Source organism: Electrophorus electricus, chromosome 7 (genome assembly GCF_041902795.1).
Source record: "Electrophorus electricus isolate QZ-2024a chromosome 7, ASM4190279v1, whole genome shotgun sequence".
Taxonomy (NCBI): domain Eukaryota; kingdom Metazoa; phylum Chordata; class Actinopteri; order Gymnotiformes; family Gymnotidae; genus Electrophorus; species Electrophorus electricus.
This window is the reverse complement of record NC_137503.1, coordinates 35,835,871-35,862,736: the sequence shown is the minus strand read 5'-3', so window position 1 is coordinate 35,862,736 and position 26,866 is coordinate 35,835,871. Positions and strand designations below refer to the sequence as shown.

The 26,866-nt window shown below is 38.4% G+C and overlaps 1 protein-coding gene across 2 annotated transcripts; it reads left to right on the top strand.

Annotated features, from left to right (window-relative positions):
* Positions 1–1,185: 1,185 nt before the first annotated feature.
* itpkb (inositol-trisphosphate 3-kinase B) lies at positions 1,186–25,415 on the top strand. 2 transcript variants are annotated; one of them, XM_027022834.3, is made up of 8 exons: positions 1,186–1,468; positions 3,768–4,966; positions 17,130–17,229; positions 17,839–18,052; positions 19,171–19,375; positions 20,660–20,761; positions 21,540–21,611; positions 22,319–25,415. In XM_027022834.3, exons 2-8 carry the CDS (start codon positions 3,938–3,940, stop codon positions 22,529–22,531), a joined length of 1,935 nt encoding a protein of 644 aa, XP_026878635.2. In that variant the 5' UTR covers positions 1,186–1,468; positions 3,768–3,937; the 3' UTR covers positions 22,532–25,415. The 2 variants fall into 2 exon arrangements, with proteins under 2 accessions (XP_026878635.2, XP_081573854.1); XM_081717728.1 differs by lacking the exon at positions 1,186–1,468 and adding an exon at positions 1,500–1,812.
* Positions 25,416–26,866: the final 1,451 nt, after the last annotated feature.

The window sequence follows — 26,866 nt, the reverse complement described above, 5'->3', positions numbered from 1 at the left end:
TTTAAACCACATGGTCCAGAAACATTTTCATACATAAGCACAAAAATTTGTTTAACGGAGAAGATGTATAAACCACAAAAGAGTCATTATATAAACTTTAGCAACTTCCAATTAAAAGCAAAGTTAATACTTCATCTGTAAATGTCTATTTGTGATATAACCTATTTCTACTGTAAGTTTACTGGGAAACAGTGAACAGTTACATGATGTCACTGCATATTTCACTGCATATGATGTCACTGATGGACTTACCTGTCACTAAAGTTACCAAACTAAAACACTGGAAATATTGTTATGGTGGATTTTGTATTTAGCGAAAGGTTTTTTGTCTGTCTCAGGACATGGAAAATTAATTTTCATATTACCTATCAGCCAGTCAGAAAGCCAGTCTCATTCAAATCAGATTGGCCACCACAGCATAGGATTTTCCATTCACCAGATGACACCTTTTCATTGTTTTACACAATGCAAAAACAAAATTGCATTATTTTACTTTTAAGGAGAGGCTAAAATGTTTGTTTTGAAATGAGCAATTTAGCAGTGGACAGGCTACAATGACAGAACAGAAGACTTTCATTGTAACTCAGAAAACGTTTAATAATACCTAACTAGAATGGCCATCTAACAGTAATCAATACTTTCAAGGCAGCTAAGTGACCTCTGAAACATTTTGGATGGTAATAGGTCTGGGAAGTAGCATAACAGGTGTAGAAGGTATACAATGCTACATGTGTACATGCAGAAAACATTTAAGAAGTCTACATAAAGACCAGACACAGATGCATTTGCTATGCCCTGAAAAATACTACACATCTGTAACATACATTTTCCATAAACCCACATCAAAATGAACTATATTTATAATTTTATAGTATATACTGTATAAGATTATTGAATGTATAGACAAATATTGCAGTTGTCATATTAAAATAGGAAGAAGAGAGCAATAAAAAAGCTTTTTTTTAATTCGTAAATTGCACCCCCCCCCCCCCCCTCCCCCAACCCCATTATATTTTAAAAGATTTTGAGTTTAAAATGGGCTGCTTAATCAACTAAAAATCAGAAGTTTAAATCTAACAACGCTGCGCTCCAGGGCTCCATAGTTCTGAAATTCTCGGCGCTTCCCTTAATATCGAGTGTGTGAAGGACCGGAGAGACGCCGACTGGTCTACTGAACCCAGGACGACTGTCAGTTTGACTTCCTTCCTGTCTTCTGTATTTTGAACCAACATAGCTCAGTACTCGAAGCGGACTGCTGAAGCGCGCATCGGTTCACAGCAATACATCTGTTGGCCTACACTAAATTTTGACGACCTCAGGCTATATAAAGTCTGCAGTAAGACTTGAATTTTGGCGCTGGACAATCGTTTTTATTCCTGAATATCTCTGGATTGGACAGGGACTGGTAAAACAGCAATGAACAACGGCGTTTACACACACCAAAAGCTATGAGTACACATAGCACGAGGTAAGTCGTCCAACTTCTGTGTACGTTTTACGAAACGGTCATTTTACTTTGGGCCAAAATATGAGATAGAAATGGGTTATTATTAATGAGGTTTTTTGTCACGCCCATGTTAAAAAAAAAGTCATACCATAAGCAACTTGTAGTCTATGGAGCGGATGAGACGGTAGAAAGAAATACAAATAGATTATAACAGTGTAATAGTCTAATGATTATAGATTTGTTTTACGAAAACCGCAAATAGATCCCACTGTTTTACAACAGAAACATCTGCGGAGCATATAATCGGACCCTAACAACTTGTTTTACTTGTGTCAGATGTAAATATCGTCACATTGGGCTAAAAAGTAAGATCTGTTCTAATTGGCAATTCCGGCATAAATTATTGATTTAAGTATTTATTAAAATCATTTATTTCTAGAAACGTAAACTATTAATATATACGCTATTTCATTCATGTTCGTCTAACTACTGCGATCTGTGACATTTGCGACAACCGACTTCGTAAGAACGTCGCCACGTGTTTATGGCCTCTTTTTGAATCAATTTGTGGGCTTCCAAAGTAATGTTTAATGATATTTGTTACTTCCTCTACCAAAGTAATATGCTGTTCATTTACTGATCTTTGTTACTTTTACTGATATCTTGTCAGTTATTGCTTACTCTGTATATGTGTTAGTAAGTACAACGGTGTTTTCGTTCATTTCGTTGCTGATTCTCATTCCTTGTGGATCAGGAACACCAAATTGTAAAGCTCCAGCCAACCAGTCCATGTGTAGCTGGATGTCTGATAAACATTTTATCGGCATATTCAGTCACTTTGATTTTTACGTGTGATATAGTTGGATTGATTGATTGATAGATACAAGGGTTAGATTTGGATTGATAGGCCAAAATGCTTTGTAGGTGAGATCAGAATTTTTGACCACTGAATTATTTTACCTTGTTTTTGGATTTACTCTTTGCTTGGGCTACGAATATTGAGCCCTTATTATGGATGTGTGCAGATTTGTAATGAGTTTGCTTTGTAGTTGAAGGGGTTCCTTGGCAGAAGCAGATATGACATCAGGCCAGTGGTGCCTCATATAAGTAAGTGTGTAGCCATAAAGCATGTTTTGCAGGAAGAAGTTTGTTCTGAGGCCACAAAGCATGAACCGTGATTCACAGCACTGTCTCTCTGTTCAGAAACTAATGATTTAATGCTTGTGGGAGCATTTTATCCTTCTTTTAATTGAGGTTGAATTGTATGGTCTAAAACAGATTGAGGATGAATTGTGTGGTCTAAAAGAGAATGAGGTCGAATTGCATGCTCAAAACAGAAATAAGGTATTCATGTGTTTCTGGGGTTAATCATCATGCAACAGTTTCCACAATGTGCTGACTTTCAGCAAGAAATTTCATCAAAACCATTAAAACAACAAAACACAAAATACCCCCGTAACTTCACTTTTTTCTGAGTTTGAGGGTGGGGGGGTGGTGGAGTTGTCCTCACAGTTTTATGGTGTGGCATTACTCAAGAACAGTTATTGATGTGTATCTTTCTCAGGAAAACAGCCCTATATGTTTTTAGCTTCTTGAATCTTTAGGCAGGGATGCCTATTAGATTTGTGGTTGAGTGGGTAGTCATGTATTTTGGCAAAAGAACAAAATCTTTTATCTGGTACACTTAAAGCTGCAGAATTTGAGAAGCTTCTAGCCTACCTACGTGTGTTGGACTACTTGGAGTACTATGTATGTGTGGTGGACTATTTAGAGTACCAAGTATGTGGTGCATTATTTAGAGTACAATGTATTTGTGGTGGACTATTTAGAGTACCATATATGTGTGGTGGCTTACCTTGTGTTGATTTAATTTTAGCAGAGGTTGAGTTGCTGTTTAGGAGCAGTGCTGATAGAATAATACAAGCCTCCTCTCCCAAGGTATTTTAGTGGAGTATTTACTCTTTTGGCTCTGAATTTGTTTGATGTTATTTTGTTGAGACTTTTTATTTGTCAGACATATGTTTTCATTATTTCGATGTTGATAATTTTTGTTTCTTTTGAGAGGAGGCTTGTTGTAGTTTATATTCCAAAGCCCAGTGCTACAGTTATTCAGGTTTTACTCCCTTGAGAATAAATGTTGATTGTACAGTTAGCAAACATGTAATATAAACAATATTTTATGTTCTTATAATGTTTGCTATTTTTAGGAAAAGAAATATTTGATCCCCGGACACTCTTTTTGATGACACATTGCCTCTGAAGCCGGTTTGTAATTTTACTATATCCTGCATTATTATAACACCCTTGTTTTTCCTTTCAGTGGCTTGCCCAGTACATACAATAAGTGAAGGAAATACGAGGACTTGGTGTGACTTGTGTTTCTATCATAGTCTGCTTTCCTCCACCCCGCCCTCATGGTGGTTGGCTCCAGACGTCAGTGGATGAGTGGTCCTAAATGGGAGCACATATAGACAGAGCCAGCCTGTTACTATGGCTGCTTATGCTCTGAACAGCTTGATCATGATGAACTCCAATAACCTGGCTGATAAGAGCACATCTCGGACTGGGAGGCCTGTGCTACCTGTGCCAGATCGCACCACCTACTGCCCACTGCTGGGGGGCACCAGTGGTCCCTACAGTCCCAGCAGCTTGATTCCTGGTTCTTCTGGGACTGCTTTTGTTTTCCCGCCTGGCAGCCCCAGGCCATTCTGTCCGCCAGACCTGCTGGGGGTGAACGTGGGGAGCCGGGTGCGCCGTCTGAGCAACTCTTGCCCGGGTGAGGAGCAGGAGGAAAGTGGGCAGCATGCTGTTCAGCAGCTCCAGCGCAGCGTGGAGCTCCAGAATGTGGAGGTGAACAAGAAGGTGAACCTGTTTGAGGCGCACATCTCTGCGCAGGCCCAAAGCAGGGACATCCAGTGCAGCCCCCGGCCTCACAGAAGACCCAGCCCAAACAGTGACCCTTGCCCTCAGCCAGACAAGACTCCTCTGCTCCCTGACTCGAACCTGTTGGAGTCCCAGAGCCAAGGCCACCTTACTGGAATCCCAAAAGAGTTGCAGAATGGGAAGAAGTGTAGTGGGCAGGAAAGTAGTGGAGAGGAAAATAACATGGTCAATTTAAATATGGACGATGGTGTCTCGCGTAGTCGGGCTAACAGACTGTCCTGCATCTCAGGAGAGACTGTCATCTCACTGGCCACCCCTGAGCATGTGGACATGTGGGCTGGGACACACCCAGCAAATGATAAACTGATGGAAGTACAGCCTCAAGTGGAAGCTGAGGGGAGCTATGTGGAGATGGGTGCCATCCCTGCCGTAATAGTGACTGACCACGGCATGGAGGCCAGTGGAGAGGGCCAGGAGCCTGAGGTGAGCCCACAGCCTTCCCGAGCCGGGCTGCGTAAGCTCTCCTCTTCATCAGCCTCTTCAGCAGGCTTCTCCTCCTCCTGGGAGGAATCAGAGGATGACATTTCCAGTGACCCAGAACGTACACCAGCCTTCTTGCAGACGCAGCAAAAAGCGGTGAGTCCAGCTCCTTTCTTGTTCTTCCTCAGTGCAGTTCTGTTTGCTTCTGTTGGGTTTTTGCTCATTAAGCAAGCAGGGTTTGATTGGCCTCCATGTATGGCTTCAGTCATACCTTTACTTAATTTTCTTAGAACAAGGAATGTGTGCCTACATTTTCAGCCGGGATCTCTCAAAGTGAAAGCAATTAATGTTAGACAGGATCCTCCCGTTCATCTGCCCAGTTTATGGCACTCCCCCTGATGCTTCCCCTCATCAGTATTCTCCCTGAGTAACACTTGACATTCTAACATACAAAGGCACTTCTGTCCTATTAGACTGGGGGGACTTTAGCTGGCCGCCCTTTAAATGGAGCACAAAGGCAGAGGCATGAACAAATAGCTCAGTACAAGGTTAACAAGTGGACCTGAGTCTCACATAACTTATTAGACAACAAAATCATCCATTAGCTCAAATGCATCCTCTGTGGTCATTAGGGTCTGTCCTATAAAACAGCATAAGCTTTCAGTACATACTATATATGACTTTAGCAGCAAGACTATACTATGATTCTGTGAAGTGGGTGTCAGTGCTGTGCTCATCCTGTTGAGAATGCTTCAGATTTGAAGGCATGTTTCTCGATGGCCAAATGTTTAAAGAATCTGTGGCTCACATGTTGCTTCTGTCACAGAGAGCTATGTTGTTTTATCCATGGCCTGGGAGTGCATCACCGGGACCACTAGGGAATGTTTCTTTAATTGGATTTCATATCTCTTAGGTGCATTTAGACCTTTAAAAGCTAATCAGTGCTAGTAAACATTTATTCATAGCTTATCAGTCCTAGTACACATACACATTCCCTCAGTTGTTATCACACTCATTGAAGAAGAAACATGTTATAAACGTTTGCCAAAAATATGTGTAGTTAAAAATGTTCTAAAGGAAATTTTGTACAGTCTAATTAGTTTGTAAAAGCTGTTAGCTTACTCAACAAATATGCTGACTGGCCTCCCGTAGAATACACAGTGCACATTATTTGCAGACACTGACAGTTTTTCAAAATCTGATAAAATGAGGCAGTTTTGACAACAAGGGGGTTCGTTGTACATTCTGTGCTATGGCTTTTCTTGGATGGCCTTACATATGCATTTTTCTCTACTTACATGACTGTTGACAGTGTGGTTTCTGTTTATGTGGGTGTCTCTGGGGTTTCGGAAATTTGAGGGGCGATAAAACTGGCGTTATCAGTGGGTTTGGTCAAATAAGTGACCCAGAAAAGTTTCCACTGGATATTCCTTTACATCAGAATTATGTTTATGTGTATAGCTGTGCCATTATTACACCCAGCTTGTTAATACTTATTATACGGTATCCCTGGATTTCTTCAGGGTGTTTTAGGAGGATTTCTTATCCATGGATGCTGATCAGGAGGTGCTCACATTGAATAAATATTTTATAAAACTAATTATATTACATCTTTTTTAAACGGGCAGTGGTAGCCCAGTGATTACGGTACTTGATTTATAATTGGAAGGTTGCTTGTTCAAGCCCTGCCACATTGCCTCTGAACAATGCCCTTAACCCTCAATTGTTCAAGCTGTAGTCATAATTGTAAGTTGCTTTGTATAAAAGCATCAGGTAAATACATACATATTTAGAGATGTATTGTGAAAATTGTTTTGTTGTTCTACCTTAATACAATGAGTACAATGAGATTTTTTTCAATTCAAATTCCAATTGAAAATGACTGATTTTGTTATCTGACCAGTATAGGTGAATATTGAAAGTTATGATAAAATATAAAAAAATTAAAGCAGATATCGAACATTATAGTGAAACAGTGCATATATTCTGTTATATTCTGTAGATTAGTTTCGACTGAATTACATGGAATGCTTAGTAAAGAGAGACAGAGAAGGAGGGCGATAGAGAGAGATAAAGGGAGAGAGGTAGAGAGAGAGTGCTGCTAATGTTGGTTGATCCCCTAAAGCTATGCAGGTGTCTCTGGAATGTACCTGGACTGGTCTTTTCATATGCTTGCTGATTATTGTATTACATGTACATTAGCTCCAAATTCCAAACCATTCAATATCAGACTTCTATCTTAAGAGAGGTCAGTCATTTTTTAGTATATAAAAGCAACACAGGGAGTGATCACAAAATGAGGCAGGGAGTTACACAGGCGTTCAGACAGGGATTCACACAGGCATTCTTGTGCTTTTGGTTAAAGGGTTCCTGACTAGTTGGTTGTTACTTAATCATACCTTAACCCATGCCTGCTAAGATTTTACCATAACTCATCAGTAAATGTGTCAAGTAAGACTCATTTGCATTTGAAAATCAGCAATTTTCAACCAAAATGCTGAATCTTAATCTGATTGAATAAAATAACAGACTTGAATTAGCTAGTATTCATCATATTTACTTTATTGTGACAGGTATCGCAGGTTATCACTGCTTATTTGAATTGCTGACTATCTGGGATCAGAGTAAAACTCGGACTAACCATACACCACTATATTCAGTTCCAAAGTAAAGTTTTCTAGTTCCTTTTAGAACAAAACATCTGGTATTGACTATATCTACACTTTACTTTATCATGAACTGTGCAAGACATGTCATGCAACACCATTGGATTGATTTAAACTTCTCTACTAGGAATTTTTGCAAGTGTTGTGTTTCAAATGTATACACTGACCACTAAAAGCTGCATGTCCTGCCTGTTGGCTTCTTCACTGTCGTAAGCATGCATACAGTAATGGCATGCATAGAGTAGTGGTGTCTCCATCTTCTGTGGCAGTAAGATGAGGGAAGAGCCCTTCGTGTGTGTGAGTGTGTGTGTGTGTGTGTGTGTGTGTGTTCACGCGCATTTGCAGAAGAGCAATAGAGGCTTGTGGTTACTTGTAGTGACGCCTGTCAAGCAAAGCCCAAGCAAATACATTGAGGACCTTGTTGCAAGTAGAGCCTTGGCTGTTTTTGCAAGTGCATAGACAAAATAGGTTATAAATGCTAAAAGTTCATAAGTAGTGATCTCTTACTTTGTGTACCAAAAATATATTGCATATTAAATATTTGAAATATTGCATGGCTATTCTAAAACAATAAAGCAAGTTATGTTAAATAAATAAGGGTACAGTACAACTAAATATATGAGGGGAATCATTTTTATACACTAATTACAGCATTGAACACTTCAAACCAGCATAATTCTGTAATTCTCTATAGTCTTGATATTAATGTGTCAGTGTCACCCTTCATAAACAAGAATAGGCTGTGTGACTAAGCTTTAGCGCTGAAGTCGCTGTTTTCACTCCTAGGTTTTTTTCTTGTCTGTGGTGCAAAAGATGTGCTTTTTCCTGTCCCAGTGCTTTGTGAATGTTTGCACACTGTGTAAAGCATGTCAGGAAGGTATAATGGGTAGGGTACAATCTGTATGCTGTGCATATTTCTACATTACAGAATAAATAAGCATGCCACATATTAGTAGTGCTTGATAAATGAGAGTATTGAGTGTAATTACTAAAAGATTTTGTCTCATCTAAAGATTGTCTCCTGGATGAGGACGTAAAATCACTTTCTCCCTATAAATTTTCCAATCATGAAGATCCTCTTACAACATTTATTAGTGAACTGTCATACTGGCAAGTCAACAAATGTAGCATTTGTACTTACTTTGCAAAGGACTCAGAATGGGATTGTTCCAAGGTTGATGTCATTTAGACAGCTTGTCTAATTTCTCTTTTGAGAACAATTGTTTGTTTGTGCTCTAGTAAACACTGTAGCGTAACGGGCACTCTGTGGTGGCAGCAAAATGCGTTCATCAGAATTTTCAGAGGTGAAAGCAGGAAATATTTATTCAGCCTGAACAGCTGATTATTACACTTCTCTAGCCCTTTCTACAACAAGAAAAAAAAGGTTATGTACAGGAGTTGATACTGTTACCCACCCATACACACACACACACACACACACACACACACACACACACACACACAGAGTGCACAGCGGGACTGCAAGTTGTTTTTGTTGGAGGATCTGAAAACTACTTGCAATGGAAAATGTAACACCCCTGTGGTTGACGGTTGCCTGGAGACGAGCTGACGTCAAGGCATGCCTGCTTCAAACAGCTGGGCTTCTTAGCTGCGACAGCTCTGCTAGAGACCCGTTCCATATGCAACAGACAGGAAGTTCACCAGCCCTTTTTTCATTTCTCAACTCTCTTTTTTTTGTGATACGCCCCATTGCCATGTAGAGGGAAATTACTCATCTGCTAACGAGCCACTGTTTACTTGAAGCTTAGAGTGCATGAGCATTCTGAACTAGGGTTAGGCTTAGGGGTTAGGGTGAGGGTTAGTGCATGAGCATTCTGAACTAGGGTTAGGGTTATGGGTTAGGGTGAGGGTTAGTGCATGAGCATGCTGAACTTTGGTCAAAGGCCTTTTACAAGTTTCTGCACACAAAGGTAGTGCATATATAACAACCCTATTTGTCTAAATTGAAAGACATATTGGTTCCCCATACTACAGACTACTTAAAGGAAACTATTACTTAAGCATGCCAATGTGACAAGAATTAGTTTATGGTAGTTTCCTCTTCATAAATCAACCTGTGCCAAACTGGGAGAGGTGATAATAACATTATTTTAGAGTGAATAAAACTATGCTTCTTCAGTCTTTTGCTAATTCAGGTTTAAAAGAAGTTCTGCAATGAGTAAAGAGATGCAGCTTTGATGACCTTGCATTGCTGCTATCCTTGACGTAGCATCTTTAATGTACAGACTAATGCACCAAACTGCCACTGCCTGCACAGCCTGTCATTCTGACCCATCTTGTGCCATTCAATGACAATTTTCTTGCCCTGTAATTTTATGGTCAAGTTTAGTGTTAAGTTTATTAGGGTTAGTATGTCACCAGGTCCCACCCCCTGTATGAATCTGTCCCTTAATATGAGAGACAAGGTGAGTGCTGTTTGGAGACAAAGGGACTTCAGTGCTGTTTGGAGACAAATGGACCACTATGTCAAACAGAAAATTCTAGAAACCCAATTTATCTTTTGTGACACTTTTTCTTGTAATGATTCACTGTTCAATAACTGACAGTAAATGGCTAAAAGTCTTTAACTGTAAGTCTGAATGTAAGCTGGTTGCAAACTCTTTTGTTTTGACTGTTTAATACTGATATTTCATTATAATACATCAAATATATAATGATAATTACAATTAAAATACATTAAATATATAATTAAAGACCACTGTTGCTTGAGTCTAGCAATAAGGGCAAGACATAATAAGGGTAAGGCGGTCAGGATGTGGCTTTGGGGCAGACATAGATGTAGTTCTCTAAGGATGTCTACGTTTTGCTACACATTGGTCACAGTTGTGGAAATTATTGTCACCAAGGGCTGGCACTTTCCTGTCTTCACTGAGAGGTTCCTCTCGAGGGGTTAAAAGCCACTTCCTCCGGCAGTGATGCTCAGTGGAAACTTTAACAGCACTAGTGTGGTCGAAGGGGGTCTCTGCGAAACAGTGGTATCCCTTTCCTCATGCCTGATATAGCTTGCCATGTCTTTATCAGAACAATGGCATGACCCTGCGCTACCCAGTGTACTCCACATGATACAGCGCAAACTCTTCCGCTTTCCAGTTAAAGGCTATTGATAGCTGCTTGTGAAGGCCTTATGGAGAAGCATCAGAGCCCAGAGAGTAGCGCTGCTGCTCACGAACAGAAACGTCCTCTGGGACATTTAAAGCTTCCTGGCATTACTTGAAGGAAGACAATTTAAATACAAGTCTGACAACGGATTTTTGCTATTTTTATCTATTGTTAAGTGTAGTGCATGATTCTGAGAAATGACTGGGTAAATTATGCTATGACTGTTCTTTAGTAAGACACCAGAAACAGTTCTTGAAGACTACTTAAAAGCAACTTTTAGTGATGCAGTGTAAAATGAAAAGCCTTATTGAGTGTTGCATGCAAAATTCTACACTAACCTCATTCTAGTGTCTCCCAGGGTGCACACAGGCATCGGAAACTTTTGTGGTTTTGAGATGATGCTTGCTCATATCAACAGAAAAGAGGGTGCTCACGTTAAGTTCTTTGACCTAATGCTAAATACACTAATATTAATAATTAAATACAATGAATCATTATTATATGTATAAGGGATATATGATGCACTGATTGGTTGACATACATCAAACCTATTACGTGCATGAGTTTTAACTAAGAGCTTCTGATCCTTCTCTGGTTTCCACAAAACATTAAATGTACAATTTAATAACTGCCAAAGATCAGGAGCTTGTTTTTCAATTTCAGTAGCACAGCTGAATCAACAATAAGATATTTTTCACAGTTTCAGACATATGCAGTCCAGTATAATACTGCATGCAAATCAGGGGGCCTTTATTTTGGCTTCAAACAAAGAGTTTGTATTCATTGTAAAGTAGAAAGAATGCAATCTCTTCTGTGTAGAGAAGCCAAAGTAAACAATATATTGTGCATATGACTTTAATTAAGAACTGTTGTTTCTGCCATTATTTCCATTCATGACAACTAATTCAAAAATGCTAAAACGCTACAATAAATCATTTAATCTATACAGTGTAAAAGGTTTTGTCTTTATTTGAAAAGGAGGATAATGTCCAGTCTTCTATCCTCTGCTGTTTTAAGCAAGAAAGTCAATTCACCATTAGTCTGCCACAGGAAGACTGCTACTCGCATGAATACTTTTCATGATGTCAGAGTGAGGAGATGACCTCATCTCAGAAAATAACTTGACTTGTCTTATTTCAACTTTTCTATGGTCCATAGTGTTTAACATAGCATGAATGTGTAGACAATTTGTCAAACAAAAGTTGCTTTGTCTATTTTTAAGGCATAACCTTCATCTGCATTTAGTGTGCAATCTGTTTGTATTGTATAAGGTACATTTATAATAGTTGTGATACTTATATGCTCTAATGTTCTCCTCTAAGTTTCTTAATTTCAGAGTCAGGTTCCCTCATGTGGAGTTTAATGAACATTTAGGTTTGCGTGATTTAGTTCTTTGTTGGAGTGTTAAAGTGGTTTCCATATAGTCATATAATCCAAATAGTCCATAGTCCATATAGTCATATAGTCCATATAGTCATATAGTCCAAATAGTCCATATAGTCCTTATAGTCATATGGTCCATATAGTCATATAGTCTGTATGATTTTAAAATACAATGCAAAGTAGTTAAGCGTGATGAGATCAAATTTTCTAGTTCTAGTAAGAACTCTGGCTGCTGCATTTTGAACTAGCTGGAGCTTGTTTAGGCACTTAATGGTACATCCAGATAGTAAGGCATTACAGTAGTCCAATCTTGAAGTGATTACTGCATGGACTAGCTTTTCTGCGTCATGTCAGGAGAGCATGTTCCTGAAATGTTCCTGAGGTGGAGAGAGGAAGTCCTAGAAATGTTATTTACATGAGCTTCAAATGAGAGACTGGGATCCATAATAACTCCAAGATCTTTAACTGTTAAAGAAAATGTGCTTGGGAGACCACTGAGGTTCATTGTATAGAGAGTGAGGGCCTAGCTGTCTCTGGGCCTAACAGAAGCACCTCTGTTTTGTCAGGATTAAGTGAGAGAAAGTACCTCATCATCCAGTGTCTTACATCCTTTATGCATTCATCAATAATACTAAGCTGATATATGTCCTCTGGTTTGGCTGAGACATATAGATGAGTATCTTCAGCCTAGCATTGGAAACTAGCACAGTGTTTACATATGATGTCACCTAGAGGTAGCATATATAAAGAAAAAAGCCCCTAGAACAGATCTTTGTGGAACACCGTAGCTAACCTTGTTGTATTCTGAGAGGTCTCCATTTATGTTAACAAACTTGTAGTGACTGGCCAGATAAGATATAAACCAGAAAAGGGCTATTCCCCTAATCCAAAAAACATTTTTTAGCCTATCTAAAAAATTTATATGATCTATAATGTCAAGTGCTGCACTCAGATCAACCAATCTAAACAAAGAGACATAACATCAGAAACCAACAAGATTAACTAATTTAATTAGTGCTGTCTGCATACTATGATTAAGCTTAAACCCTGACTGAAAGACATGTATCTGGTTCAGATTCAGATATGAGCTTAGCTGCTAAGCTACAGCTTTGTCTAGGATTTTGGAAATAAATGGGAGGTTTGAGATCAGCCTGTAGTTTGACATCTGACATGGGTCGAGGTTAGATTTTTTGATAAGTCTGATCACTACTAATTTAAAATATTTAGATATTTAGCCAGTGTTCAAGGAGTAATTAAATTTAGTAAAGGTTCTGTAAGTTCTGGCTCTTTGATAAGTGTAAAGGATTCTATAGTATTTTTGGCTTTGTTGTTCTGATCCCCAGGGGCAGTGGTGGCTCAGTGGTTGCTCAGTGGTTAAGGTACTTGACTGGTAGTCAGAAGGTTGCCAGTTCAATGAAATTCACCTCTTAATGCCATAAAGTGTAAATCTCTAAGTAGCTCCCTGACATCATGTTAATATACTTAATGTTATGTCTAATTTTCTTATTAAAGAAATTCATGAACTTATTACTGCTGTGTCATGTTGTAATCTGAGCAGTGATGTCAGTTTTATTCCTAGTTACATGTGCAATTCTACTAAATAGAAATCTAAGATTATTTTCTATAAGGGTCGAGAGCTAAGCTGTTTGAGCGGTAATAAGTGCCTTTCTATACTTGAGAAGGCTCTCCTTCCATTCAAGTTGGAAGACTACAAGCTTAGCGTGGCACCATTTCCGTTATATTTTTTTAGTGTTTTGTTTTAAATTGCGAATGTGATCATTATACCAAGAAACACATTTTTAAGTGGACCAACATCATTGCTTCTGCAGCAAAATACTGATTCTAAGCATTCCATCATTTGATCAAGAGGTCTGAGATGGCATCTGACTGGGGTATTATAACTACATTCTCTGTGTCTACACCATATGTCAGTACTAAGTCAAGCAGTGTGTGGGTTCTCTTACAGTCATATAGTTCTCATATAGTCATATAGTCCATATAGTCCGAGCACAAGGGCGCACTATGCCCATGTATTTGCATTGATCTGATTATTTTTTAAAATGCTGTTCTGCAAGAAAACAAATGAGAGGCAGCTTTGCCTGGCCCTTCCTATACCTCCAGCCCTGGTGGTGTGCTTTAGTGCATACTGCACCTGACTGGCATCAGCATGGCATCCTTTGCCTCACATCTTTGGAGTTTCCTTCTCCTGGTATTAAGTTTTCTTGCCACATCAATCATCCTGGTCACCAGAGAGATTCAGGTAATAGCAATGGGCTTTGATTTTACTGTGTAGGTACTTTAAAGCTTGTCTTGTTATCTGGACCATGTAACCATGATAGGTATGAAGTCTATGTTGAGTACTCTCCATCAACTAACAAATGGACTACAGATAATATAGAAATTATTGATACTATAAGAAAAATAAAATATACAATTTGGTTGTCAATGTATATAGTGTCAATATATATAGTTATATACCATCAATATATACAATTATATACAGATAATATATAAAATATATACAAGGATGTGGTAAGCCCTCAGTCTAAAACCACTCATACAGCCCCGTCAGCATAACCCCAGCATTCTCCACTGTATGACAGACTAACAGGCATTTATTTACCCTGTATAAAATTGTCACCTGACATAACCTTGACTAAAATGCTAAACTACATTTCCCATCATTTTCTGAAACTGACATCTTCCACTTGATTTCTTTTCCAAATTCCATATCTGCTCAATGAAAAGAATGTCCACACAGACTTTGCTTGTTTTTCTGCAAAGCATAATTGGTTTAGGGGTAACAGAAATTATCTTGTGATGCAGCAATTCTCTGGTAAATTCTGTCCTTGTTTTAAAATCATTTTAAGGTCAATCCACTGTGTCCAGACAGACTCTTCTTTACATAAGATGCTCTGAAATGAGCGGCACACCATTTCATGTTTCAGCTTGTTTTAATGATGGTATTACTCACCCAGTCTCAATCTATTTTTATTATATATTTATTTTTATTTCATTAATTATCTGAGATTTCTATTCACTAGTAAATATCTGTTTGATTTTGAAGAACATCTTTTTTTGCCCATGAAAATCCCATCCACACAGATTAATTCTGAACAGGGCATAAGCTTGTGTATGTGACTTTTGAATTTATCATGTTGTTAGCTCTCTTTCTCTCTCTGTCTCGCTGTCTCTCTCTCTCTCTCTCTCTCTCTCTCTCTCTTTCTCTTTCTCTCTCTCTCTCTCTCTCTCTCTCTCTCTCTCTCTGTCTGTCCCCGAGCATAGCAGAGCTCTGGGGCTAAATTTTCATTAGGGGTCTTTAGCCAGAGAATAAAGGAACAGAAGAGTGTATGGCAGGTTAAGATTTTAGACAACAGCATACACAAAAGATCATGTAGGATTGGAGTCAACAGCCACAAAATGTAATATGAGGTTGAGGTTCAACTTCAGTCCCACTGAACAGTAGAACTATCATATGATTATAACAAGATAAAAAAGACAAGATGACTTTATATTTTCTGGATGGTTCAGTTTCTCATTGTATATGAGTTTTAAGCAACTTTTTAGGTCTACAATGCACCTGCTATTGTGTACAGTTGTATATTGGCTTGTCTAAGATTGAAGGATAAAACCAAAGCATCACAAATACAGTATAAAAGGAGAATCTGTTGTGTGCTGATGTTACTTCATCGTCATGCGTCCACAGAATCAGAACTGACCAGTTTTCATATGTTGCTGTATTTAGTGTGTTGTTCTGTTGAATATGTTTTGTATTGTTTGTGTTGTGTTGTTTGTGTTTCTGTATTGTTTGTGTTGCTGTTCTGAATGTGTTACTGTATTGTGTGTTGCTGTATTGATTGTGCTGCTGTATTGTTTGTGTTGCTATACTTGTCTGTGGATGAGTGAGTGGAGATTTATAGCTGCTGTGGAGGCTGCACTGGGGACATCATGGCTGGGCCAGCTGGGACTAAAGGATGGAGGTTTCCTGGTCACTAGGAAAGCCTCCTCATGTGTCGTAGAGACTGAAGCAGAGACTAGCATTGTGGCCATGCTGGAAAGCGGTGTTAAACAATGCAGGGATGTCAGCAATGCACAGTGAACTAGAATACCATGGAGTAATTGGTGTTCTGGGTGAAAGTAATTTATGTCACATAAAGGCAGCTTTCAGAGTCACAACACACATCACTACCCATAAAGCAGAGGTAAATGCACAGGATTGGTTGGTTGGGTACTGCAGATGTCATCCTGTATACATTAAATAAATAATGTATAGTAACAAAATATAAACTGTTACTTTATGCTTTCAGATTTAAGTAACTCAGAATGAAATCAGAAATATATCTTACAAAAATGTAAGTTACTGAAGTTAAATTGACAAATTATTACAGTTATGAATATTTTACCTATTTTATTTATTATTACAGTTATTTTAATTATTTCAAATTATTTACACTTATGAATATATCTTTCACCAGTTTGGTCCGATCTGGGACTGGCTTCCAGGGTAAATTCTGTGTTCGTTAACAGTACTGAAGAATGAAAGGGAGTGTGGTGCACTGCAAGCTGTTAGCTATGAGCTCTCATCAATGCTTTTGTTTGCTCATTCTCTTCTCAACCATCTGTAGCTTTTTTCATGACTCATAGCTTAGCATTCTGTAAAGACCAGTAAAAACAGGTGACCTTGCTATTCAAAAAGGTTTGTTAGTTTCGTCATAAAACACTTGGAGTAACAGCATCTGGATGAGTTATTACTAAATAGTATTTAATATTTAATGGTACGTCTTGAGGTGGTTAGGCTAACTTAGCAATGGCTTTGTGCATTTTGTTGGTCATATGGAAGCTGTCAAACTGATGAGGACTGGTTTAGACAGAGCAGAAGGGATGGTCAAATACATGCAAAAGACATCTTTGGTTATTTTCCATCAGTGTGACTTAGAGTACACATCTCTGGCCGTGGTGTAGTCTAATACAGGAAAATGATCTCCCACAAAAAACCCTAAAGGAGCCACCAAACTTACATAAATAATTATCTACACAAGCAGTAATTTACACTACATACTAAATGACTAGATACTCATGTTCTCTTATTTTGTCCCCCCCAATCTTTTTCGAAGTGTTATTTTAAAACTTCTCATTGTGTCACTGAACAGCATAAATCATGGAAGAAGATCAAGAACATTGTGCACTGGTCACCTTTCATGATGTCCTTCAAAAAGAAGTACCCTTGGATCCAGCTTGCTGGGCATGCAGGTAGGCCTTGGCAACCGCCATGGAACAATGTTGTTACATAACATTTTACAAAATAGCCAGCTTGCTTGAAAATGACACTGATAATGTTTTAATTTTGCATGCATTTACAGCAGTGTAACTTGCACATACATAACAAAGGTTGCTGTTTGTTCAGCTCAGAAGTGCTTTGGGTATCCTGGGACACAGGATCTTAATCTAGTGCTCAGACACTCCCAACCAGCCCACATATTTACTCTCCCCAACAAACTTTGTCCAGGTAATGCAAAGCTCTACAAGTTGTCATTACCTGGTTCATGTGCATGAGATACTGCAGCAAAACAAAAACCTGGTCTGGCTGGGGGTCCCTGAGGGCTGAAATGAAATCTTATGTAGTGCAGGAAAAGTGTTATTTTTTTTAAAGTGATAGGTTTTTTGCCCAGCCTGTAACCCTAACCCTAAAACCCTAACTGTAACCTCTATCCCTAACTCTGCAACTCTAACACTAAACAGTAACCATTAACCCTAACCCCTTGTCTTAACCCCTAACCCTAAAACCCTAACACTAGCAGTAACCATTAACCCTAACCCTTAGTCCTTATCTGTAACCCCTTCTGTCTTCATCTCTTGCAGGCAGTTTCAAGGCAGGAGCCAATGGGCGAATTCTGAAGAAGCACTGTGAGTGTGAACAGCGCTGTCTCGACTGGCTGATGAAGGATGCACTCAAGCCATATGTGCCAGCCTACCATGGTGATGTGGAGAAGGATGGTGAGAAGTACAACCAAATGGATGACCTGTTAGCTGAGTTTGACCTGCCGTGTGTCATGGACTGCAAGATGGGTGTGAGGTTGGTGGCAAAAATGATCTTGAATGTATATAAAAGTGGAAGGTGATAATAGTACTACCTGAGGACCTTCATTTATGAACCTTGATGTGTGTTTTTAGTGCTATAGATTAAGGGTGTTTAATGTTGTATCTTCTAAAAAATCAGATAAATAAATAAAGAATACAAGTAGATCACATTTGAGTGAATATCTTACTCTTTAGACAATTTGATTGAATATCTTGCTGTTGAGACAGTTTGAATGAATATATTACTGTTGAGAGAGTTTGAGTGAATATCTTACTGCTGAGACAATTCTTAGTTTTCTGTAATGCTGCCTTTTATTATCACATACAATCCCACATACTTAATGAAGTAACAAATGTAAATTTAATTTTAACAGTTCCCATTTTTATTCATCACCTTTGAAATTCAGTAAAATTCAGCCATCCTCCCATCTGGATAGATGCACTGCTTTGGTGGCAAAATGTGCTTTTGATATAATGGGTATAGGGTTATACTAGGGTTAGCGTAATACTAGGGATGGGGTTATACTGGGATTAGGGTTATACTAGGGTAAGGGTTATACTAGCTATAGGGTTATACTGGGGTTATGGTTATTCTGTGGATAGGGTTATACTAGGAGATGCTAAGAATTCTTTGCCATTTACAGTAGCTTTCCTTTAAGGTTTGCTGGAACATTGCTCTGAGCCTGCATAACTGCAGACATGGCCAGATGGTCAGGATTTTGGAATGTTCACAGGCCTGTTCAAGACTAAACATTATAGTGCTTAAGAATCTATATAGTAAGCCTTAGTGCTTTTTGGGGGCGTTTGAGCCAGAGTAGTATGAGGGTTTAGGTTTAAAGGAGAACAAACATCTAGGTCTTTTCAGAAAATCGATAACTTTCAGGTTGTTGTCTGAGCTGAGTTGTTGTTTTTAGAACTTTAAAGCCATAATTACATTATTATGTATCTTGTCATATAGTGAGTTGAATTAGGCCAACAAATTTAATGCTGTAATTGCTTTGCTGTTCACTTTATCACAACAAAAATGTTAAAAGTTGCTTACCCAACATGCAATTTGTAATCTGCTATCTCTGGGAAAGGAGCCAAATGTGTTTTCTCTTCCTGCCACTGCAGGACATATCTGGAGGAGGAGCTGACAAAGGCCAGAAGGAAACCCACTCTGAGGAGTGATATGTACCAGAAGATGATTGAGGTGGATCCAGACGCACCCACTCCTGTGGAACATGAGCAGAAAGCAGTTACTAAACCTCGCTATATGCAGTGGAGAGAGACCATCAGTTCTACTGCTACACTAGGCTTCCGCATTGAGGGAATCAAGGTGACATTGCCAGTTATTCAGACTCAAACTAGCTCCAGACAGCTAAAGTCTAAAGTGTTTAACTCTTACTTCTGTATCCAAATAAAAACTGTAGGTGTAAATTTAACACTGAGATTTTTGCAGTGGGTGATGTGGTCATACAGATATCACAAATGAAATGATGAAAATGTTGCTGTACCAGGCACAAATATATCACAAAAGATTTTAAAGAGCAGTACACAGATACGGTGTAAGTGAAATTAAAAGTGAGAAATTGAATTACCATGCTGGCCCATGTCTACATCTTAATTATGTAACAGGATAATAGGCCTCAAGTGACAGGGCAGGATAGTCATTTGAGGCTGTGCTCAGCTGAGTGTGTTTGTCATGCAGCAAGGCTGCCAGTGGCACCTACATTGAACAGAACATCAGTTAGTGACAGGCAGCAGCCCTAAACACAAACAAACTGGCTGCTGTTATACCAACCAAATGCATCCCCATAAGAGAATGTCAAAAAGGCAAAATACAACTTGGAACTCCCTGCTTAACTCAATTAGACTAGGCTAACATTCTAATAAGTCAGGGGAAGAGAGGGCTAGGGCAACCATGTTTGGTCTGTTGTGTGGTTTTCCAAAAATATGTCTTCATTAAGGAGAGCTCCCAGCATGGTCTGTGAATAGGAAAAACATGAGGGCTTCTCCTCTCAGAGTTTCCACTTGCATAAGGCCAAGAATGTCCATAGAAGGCTAGGGGCTACTTCTCTCTCTCTTTCTCTTGCTGTTTTTTCTCACCGCCTCTGTTGTCATGGCATCAGAGGTTGCCCTCGGAAACTGTTGCATACTGAGTAAGAGTTTGGAGAACAGGCAGCTGTTGTTATGTGTTTGGATTTGAACTCAGTGTCCATATTATGGCTATAGGTCAGGCCTGAGCTGCAGGTTGGATCTGAGTCTAGGGATGACTGCCTTGCAGATTTAAGAACTATGTCAAGCTTTCATAGTCCATTGGAGCAAACTAGAATGTTGTATTAAAACTTTTTGACACAAACATTTCATGGAAGGAGTCTAGTCTACTGAAACATTTTGATTCTCTAATTCCATTTCTATAATTTACTTGATTTTGTGTGACTGAATGAAGAAAAGAGGTTTTTTGGCAAGTATACTAGATAAATTTAATTTCCTTAAGGTTTTTATTATGAGGAACGTTTTTTTGTGTTTTATTGTGTTATTGCGTTTTTGTGTTTTATTGTGTTAATCCATATTTACAAGCATTCTCTTTAATGTGTATTGTTTTCTTGTTTACCCATAGAAGGAAGATGGAACAGTGAACAGAGACTTTAAAAAGACAAAGAGTCGTGAACAAGTCACAGAAGCATTCTTTGACTTTGTCAAGGGGAATCTAAATATCTTGGTAAGTATGCATTAGTGTGTGTTACGGCTCTTTGCCAGTGTGGAGAGCGCCAGATAGCTGGGGAAACCCCTAAAGCTTACCATAAACTCCCAAAGGAGGCCAGTTCAGCTTGAGGTTTTCCTTTTCATTCCTAGATGTTTTCCTTTGTGTCATCCTCCGAGAGCTCAAGTGAAGCTCTGCACAGAAACCACGTGGGGATTTTCCCTTTAATAATAGCACTAATTTGCATTATATGTTCATGTTGTTTCTTTTTTCTATTAAGAACAAGCTTGTATTCCCTATTTAATGTATTTTGATAATTTATTTTTCCTTTTTTTTCCATTGCTCATATTTTGCTTTAACACGGTTCAGTTTGCATGTGTTGTTGGTTACACAATCTGGAGTGCTCATCTAGACAGACACCTTGGTTGTGTCCTTTTAGGCAATGGCAATATTTGCAACTTTTCTGTAATAAAGTGTTCCTTTGGAAGCTCCTGTTTTTAAGATGAAAGCAATGTAGATAAAAAAAGAAGCTGTTGTAAAATCAAGGTTTAGCGAAAGTGTTGCATGTTAAATAACCATGAAATTTAAATATGATCATTACCAAAGATGTTTGTAAATAGCATTTGTCCAATACATTCAGTAGGCCTGTGAATTTCTGCACAATTTATATATATTGCTATTCTATACAGTATTTATCTTTAAATTGTCTATCATACTATATAATTATATATCTGTGTCCATCTGCCTATATATTCACATTCATTAATCATTGCCAACTTTACTTCTGTTTGGGCAGAATTCTTATCTCATCCGGCTAAAGGAACTCAGGGACACTCTGGAAAAGTCGCCGTTTTTCAAGACACATGAGGTATACAGTGCTGTGCTTGTATACTGAGTGACCCACTGCAGTACTGGTTAGAGTTAGGGACTTATGTCCTAGGGCTAGGGTTAGGGACTTATGTCCTAGGGCTAGGGTTAGGGACTTATGTCCTAGGGCTAGGGTTAGGGTTAGGTACTTATATCCTAGGGCTAGGGTTAAGGTTAGGTACTTATGTCCTAGGGCTAGGGTTAGGGTTAGGGACTTATGTCCTAGGGTTTCTGTTTTTAGGGTTAGGGTTAAGGATGCCTGCCTTTACCCCTTGAGCCCATTTACAAGGATAAATATAACAATCAGAGTGAAAACTATTTGAACAGTGTCTACACAAAGTGTAGGTTTGCAGCAACGATTAGCTTCTGCCTGATGTTAGAGTTAAAGCCAAAACTGTGACTTGCTTGACAAAAAGCCAGTAAAAGTGAAACAGGAGCCAGATCATTCTAGATTATAATGCATCATGAATTACTGATGCAATGCAATATCCTGCTTGATTCAATTAACATTTTAATATTATTTGTAGACATACTACTGTTTGCTGTCATTAGTTAGAAGTTATCAATGAATTTACAGAGGAAAAACTCGCATGGGTGTATAATGACAATATACTTCCTGAGTGTTGTTTGCACCATTAAGAAATAAAGATGTTCAAGTGAATATATATGACAATGATTTTGTTTCCCTTGTCTCTGGCTTGTGTTCAGGTGATTGGCAGTTCTCTTCTCTTTGTCCATGATAAGCGGGAGCAGGCAAAAGTGTGGATGATTGACTTTGGCAAAACTACTCCGCTTCCCGAGGGTCAGACACTGAGCCATCGGGCCGTCTGGGTAGAGGGCACTCGGGAGGACGGCTACCTATGGGGTCTGGAAAACCTTATAGACATTATCAGCCACATGGTGGAGCCAAAGCCCCTTTAGAAAGAGCAGGTCTCTGTTTTCACTGTCTGTCTCTACTCCCTCTGGGTAGGCTGCACTACAGTACAGGGGTACCATACAAAGCTACCCCACTATATCCCCAAATGTGTCTTGTGCATCTGTGTATAGATACAGATGCTGTACATATAGTATAAAGACTGTAAAATATGTTTTTAATACAAGAGGTGTTTTAAGTTGGTGGTCTGTAGCTAGTGCTTTGTTAATGCATACCTGAATATCACATTCTTTTTTCATCCTTCAGTGTGAGTTGTTTTAATAATGGAAGTGTTACAGTTGTTTGAATAATGGTAATGTTACAGTGTCAAGCATTTGTGCCCTCTGCTTACTGATGGAATTCTGAATAAGACATATATGGACTTCACCTTGTACCAAACCAAAAGATGTTGGAGAAAAGTTCCTTATTTTAGACTGAGACACCCAATATATTTTGAATTTTCAAAAGTTTGTTGTGTAATTATTTTAGCTATAGCAGGCTCATCTGTACACATCTAAACTTCCAGGTTTATAACTAGAATTTCATTCAGATAAGTTCTATTTTTAATTTGGAACATTTTGTTAATTTTTATTTTATATCCATTATAATGTAGTTCTTACCTATGTATGATAACTGATGATCTTCGTAGTGTTTTGCCTGTTGTGAATGCCTTTTGTAGAACAAGAGACTGTACCATCAGAGAATAAGAGGTGGAGAGGTTTGGACTGTGGTTTTATTCCTAGCTGGTTTCTGCAGTTAATTTCCAGTTGTAAGTTGAGAGTATGCACAGATCTATTGGTATATCCAGGAACAGAGCCCTAACACAGACACACAAACACATGCATGCACTCACGCGTGCGCATACACACACACACACACACACACACACACACACACACACACACACACACACACACAGACACACACACACACACACACACACACACAATACGGATAATGCTTCTGAGCATTAATGTAGAATCCCAGAATGCATCTTATAAACAACTGAGAAACCAAGTGATGATTCTTAATACAAAGAATCCAGTGCCTTTGAACTTTTAAATGTCAACCTATATCATCAGAAACATAGTATGTTTTTAGTGTTGTTTGCCCAGAATATTGAGTTCAATTATTAAAGTACAGTACTGCTGACCAAAGGTATAGTTACATAGCTTGCACAGATAAATCCCTTTAGATTACCCCTTACAAATATATTATGATAATTTATTAGGAAGGTGTTTAAGGTAAGTTAGTTACCCATTATAGGCTCAGTCTACTTTCAGATGAAAAAACTAAAGGAAAAAAGTCTTTTGAACTTTTGAAGTGCATCATATTTGAGGTAATTGGTGTTTGCATTGCTCTTTGCTGTGCATCATATTTGAGGTAATTGGTGTTTGCATTGCTATTTGCTATGCAAATCTCCCTCTCTGGCAAACTCATCCCACCCCAACATTTGGATATTCCAACAAAAACAAAGTCTTTGATAAGGATCATTTGTGGCTGCGTGTAGCACATGCCCGCTGAAAGAGCTTCAGCAGCTGACTGATAGTAGATCATTTAAAGTGACAGACTTGGAGTCACTGTGTCAGCTGGTGTTCAGGCCAAAGTTTCTCACCCAGCAGATTCTCCACAGTTCTGCTGTTACCCAGATCCTAACAACTAAACCAAGGCATTAAGAACACTTAATATCTGGCCTAGATGTATTGGGAGCTAACTTGCGCTTCCGCTTACTGGGCTGTGAGGGTTAGGCTCATGCAGGGGTTAGGCTCATCCGAGGGTTAGGCTCATGCGAGGGTTAAGGTGAGGGTTTTGGTTGTTTAGGCATTCTATCAGTTATTATGATTCTGGATTTGAGTTTTTAAATTTGTACTCCATTGTCTAATTTGTATTGACTTCACTAATTGAGTAGAAAAGGAAATGTCCAACTTACTTTTCCCAAAATCACAGGCTCAGATAGACAGAAGTCACTAGTTTTGTCTGTGAAGTTGATCTATGCCTTTTCTTATTTGTTATTGCTGTGAAACCAGTGAACTATGTACCTGAAACAAAAAAACATGCAAGGATCCAACTTAAATAAAACATGGAAACCATAAACAGAGACCAGCCCAGGACTGTTAACCAAGTGCCCAATATTTTTAATAAGATTTGCTTTTGTAGTTAATGTACCCAAAAGTAGAACTGAACAGATCCTGGGGATATGGTAAAATCTAACCCTAGGGTAACCCAAACTCTAACCCTAGGATACTCTAACCCTAACCCTGGGCGTGAAATGAGTGCCTGCTGGAGTGTGAGCCACCTGCTGTACAGTGCTATTATGTAGAACAAACAAAACAAGTCTCATACCATATCTGTTTCTAATTGTGGTTGTGTGAGGTGAAAATGCATGAAAGATATCAAGGTGTCATATACACTCATATTTATTGTCTGTAACATTTTGCACAAGAACACTAAATGTAGCTTTATGTTTTTTCTTTCTTTTGATCCTCGAAATTGACTCCCTGTAATTCTGGATTCTTTGCTTGGGGAAAAGGTGCACTTTTGTCTTGAGAAAAGTTGTTATTATCTCTACACAAGAAGAAATCTACTGTAACCCAATTGTAATCTCTTGCATTAGTCTTGATATCATTTTAATCTGTGGATTACCTCCAAATTTCAAAACAACAGGAATTTCAACAACAGCAGAATATTGTTTAATCATATTTTACATAACTGGTTGTGCTGTTAAATTGCTCTTCCCAGCATCACAGTTCAGGTCACTGGAATCCTTTTAAAACTGCTCTTTCCAAATTGCTGTTATGCTGTAGTCTGTATGTGTCAACATGTCAGTACTGCAGTTATCAGTGCTCTGATGTACAATTTTAATGAAGTAAATGAACAACTTGTTAAATTCTCCTGGCTGTTTCCTGTCTTCATTTTGAAAACTCTTCAACAGCAGGTGCATGGCAAAGGAAATTATTGTACATCATTTCCCAAAATTAAATACAGCAGTATTGTATTGTATCAATTCAATGTATAAAATCATTTGAGTACAATCCATAACTTCATATTTACAATGTGACACTGGATTTGATTATTTATTCGTTAGGATTAGTTAGGTTTAAACCTAATCCTACATTTCCTTATCTATTTTAATCATATGAGGATTAATCAGGTTTAACCCTAATCGTACATTTACTTATTTATTCATGTGAGGGTTAGTTAGGTTTAATCCTAATCCTATATTTCCTTATTTAATAATGTAACAGTTAGTTACGGTTAACTCTAATCCTTATTTCCTTATTTGGTCATGCTTGCCCTGAGGTTCTGAAGTGTCAGTAAAGCTCAGATATATTCTAGGGTAAGGGTAAGGATTGGGGAAAGGGATGTTAGAGTGAGGCCATGTTCAAGATCTTGGAAACCCCCCACAAATGGTTGGAAACGCACATTACTCTTTTTAATATTTAACATATCTTGACATAATCTTATTGAGTTCATACTAGGACCTTTGCTTTATAATTTCTGTTACCTACATTGCTTTGAATCAGTAAAATAACTAGATGTAACAAACTAATTGGTAATGTTTCGGCCTTCATACAAAATATTTGGAACATGGAGCGATCACAGTAAGCATATGAGAATACATAACTGGCTTGCTCACTTGGGGCTTGGACTTGGACATTTGTAAAGCTACTTTGTGACAACATCTGTTGTAAAAAGCGCTTTATACAAATTGATTTGATTTGATCATAAGCAAACAAAAGCACACAGTGACAAAATGGGAAGCAGGCTATAACAACAATACAAGTAGTGATAAGAACTAACACTATGGAGAATGAGGGATAGATAACATGAACAGGCAGAGAATAACACAAGGTCTCCATTACAAATTAAGGCTAAAATTAACACAAAGGAAACCATGATAATGAAGATGACAGAGAGTGACCAATCATGACAATCTTAGTTTTTCTTGTTGGCTGACTTTAAGAGAAAAGTTGCATTTGCATCAGGCCTCAGATGGTCTTGTCTGCCATAATTACTTTTGCAAAAATTAGGAAATCTAAACCACCGGGAAGCCTTTTCATTTAGACAGGAAAAGGGCTTTTCTTGAACAAATGATAATCCTAATGACATGAACATATGATAATCTATGAACATAATGCTGAGAATCCAGTCCATCATAAGCCTTGTTAAATAGAATAGATATAGACTATAGGGAAAATACAAAAGCTACAGGTTGGTAAATACATACAGGAGAAAAATATGCCAGAGAACAAGTAAATACAAGAGTTTGAAATAACTCTTCTTGAGGTAATATTTTAAGGTATGAAAATTGTGAGATGGAACTGTTTTTACTATGAGGCAAA

What these genes read in the sequence shown, in the direction of transcription:
- itpkb (XM_027022834.3), top strand. Translation starts at nt 3,938, where the DNA reads ATGGCTGCTTATGCTCTGAACAGCTTGATCATGATGAACTCCAATAAC. An exon ending in CCAGCTTGCTGGGCATGCAG is followed by an intron (nt 17,230 to 17,838) that starts GTAGGCCTTGGC and finishes CATCTCTTGCAG; the next exon opens with GCAGTTTCAAGGCAGGAGCC. An exon ending in TCCGCATTGAGGGAATCAAG is followed by an intron (nt 19,376 to 20,659) that starts GTGACATTGCCA and finishes GTTTACCCATAG; the next exon opens with AAGGAAGATGGAACAGTGAA.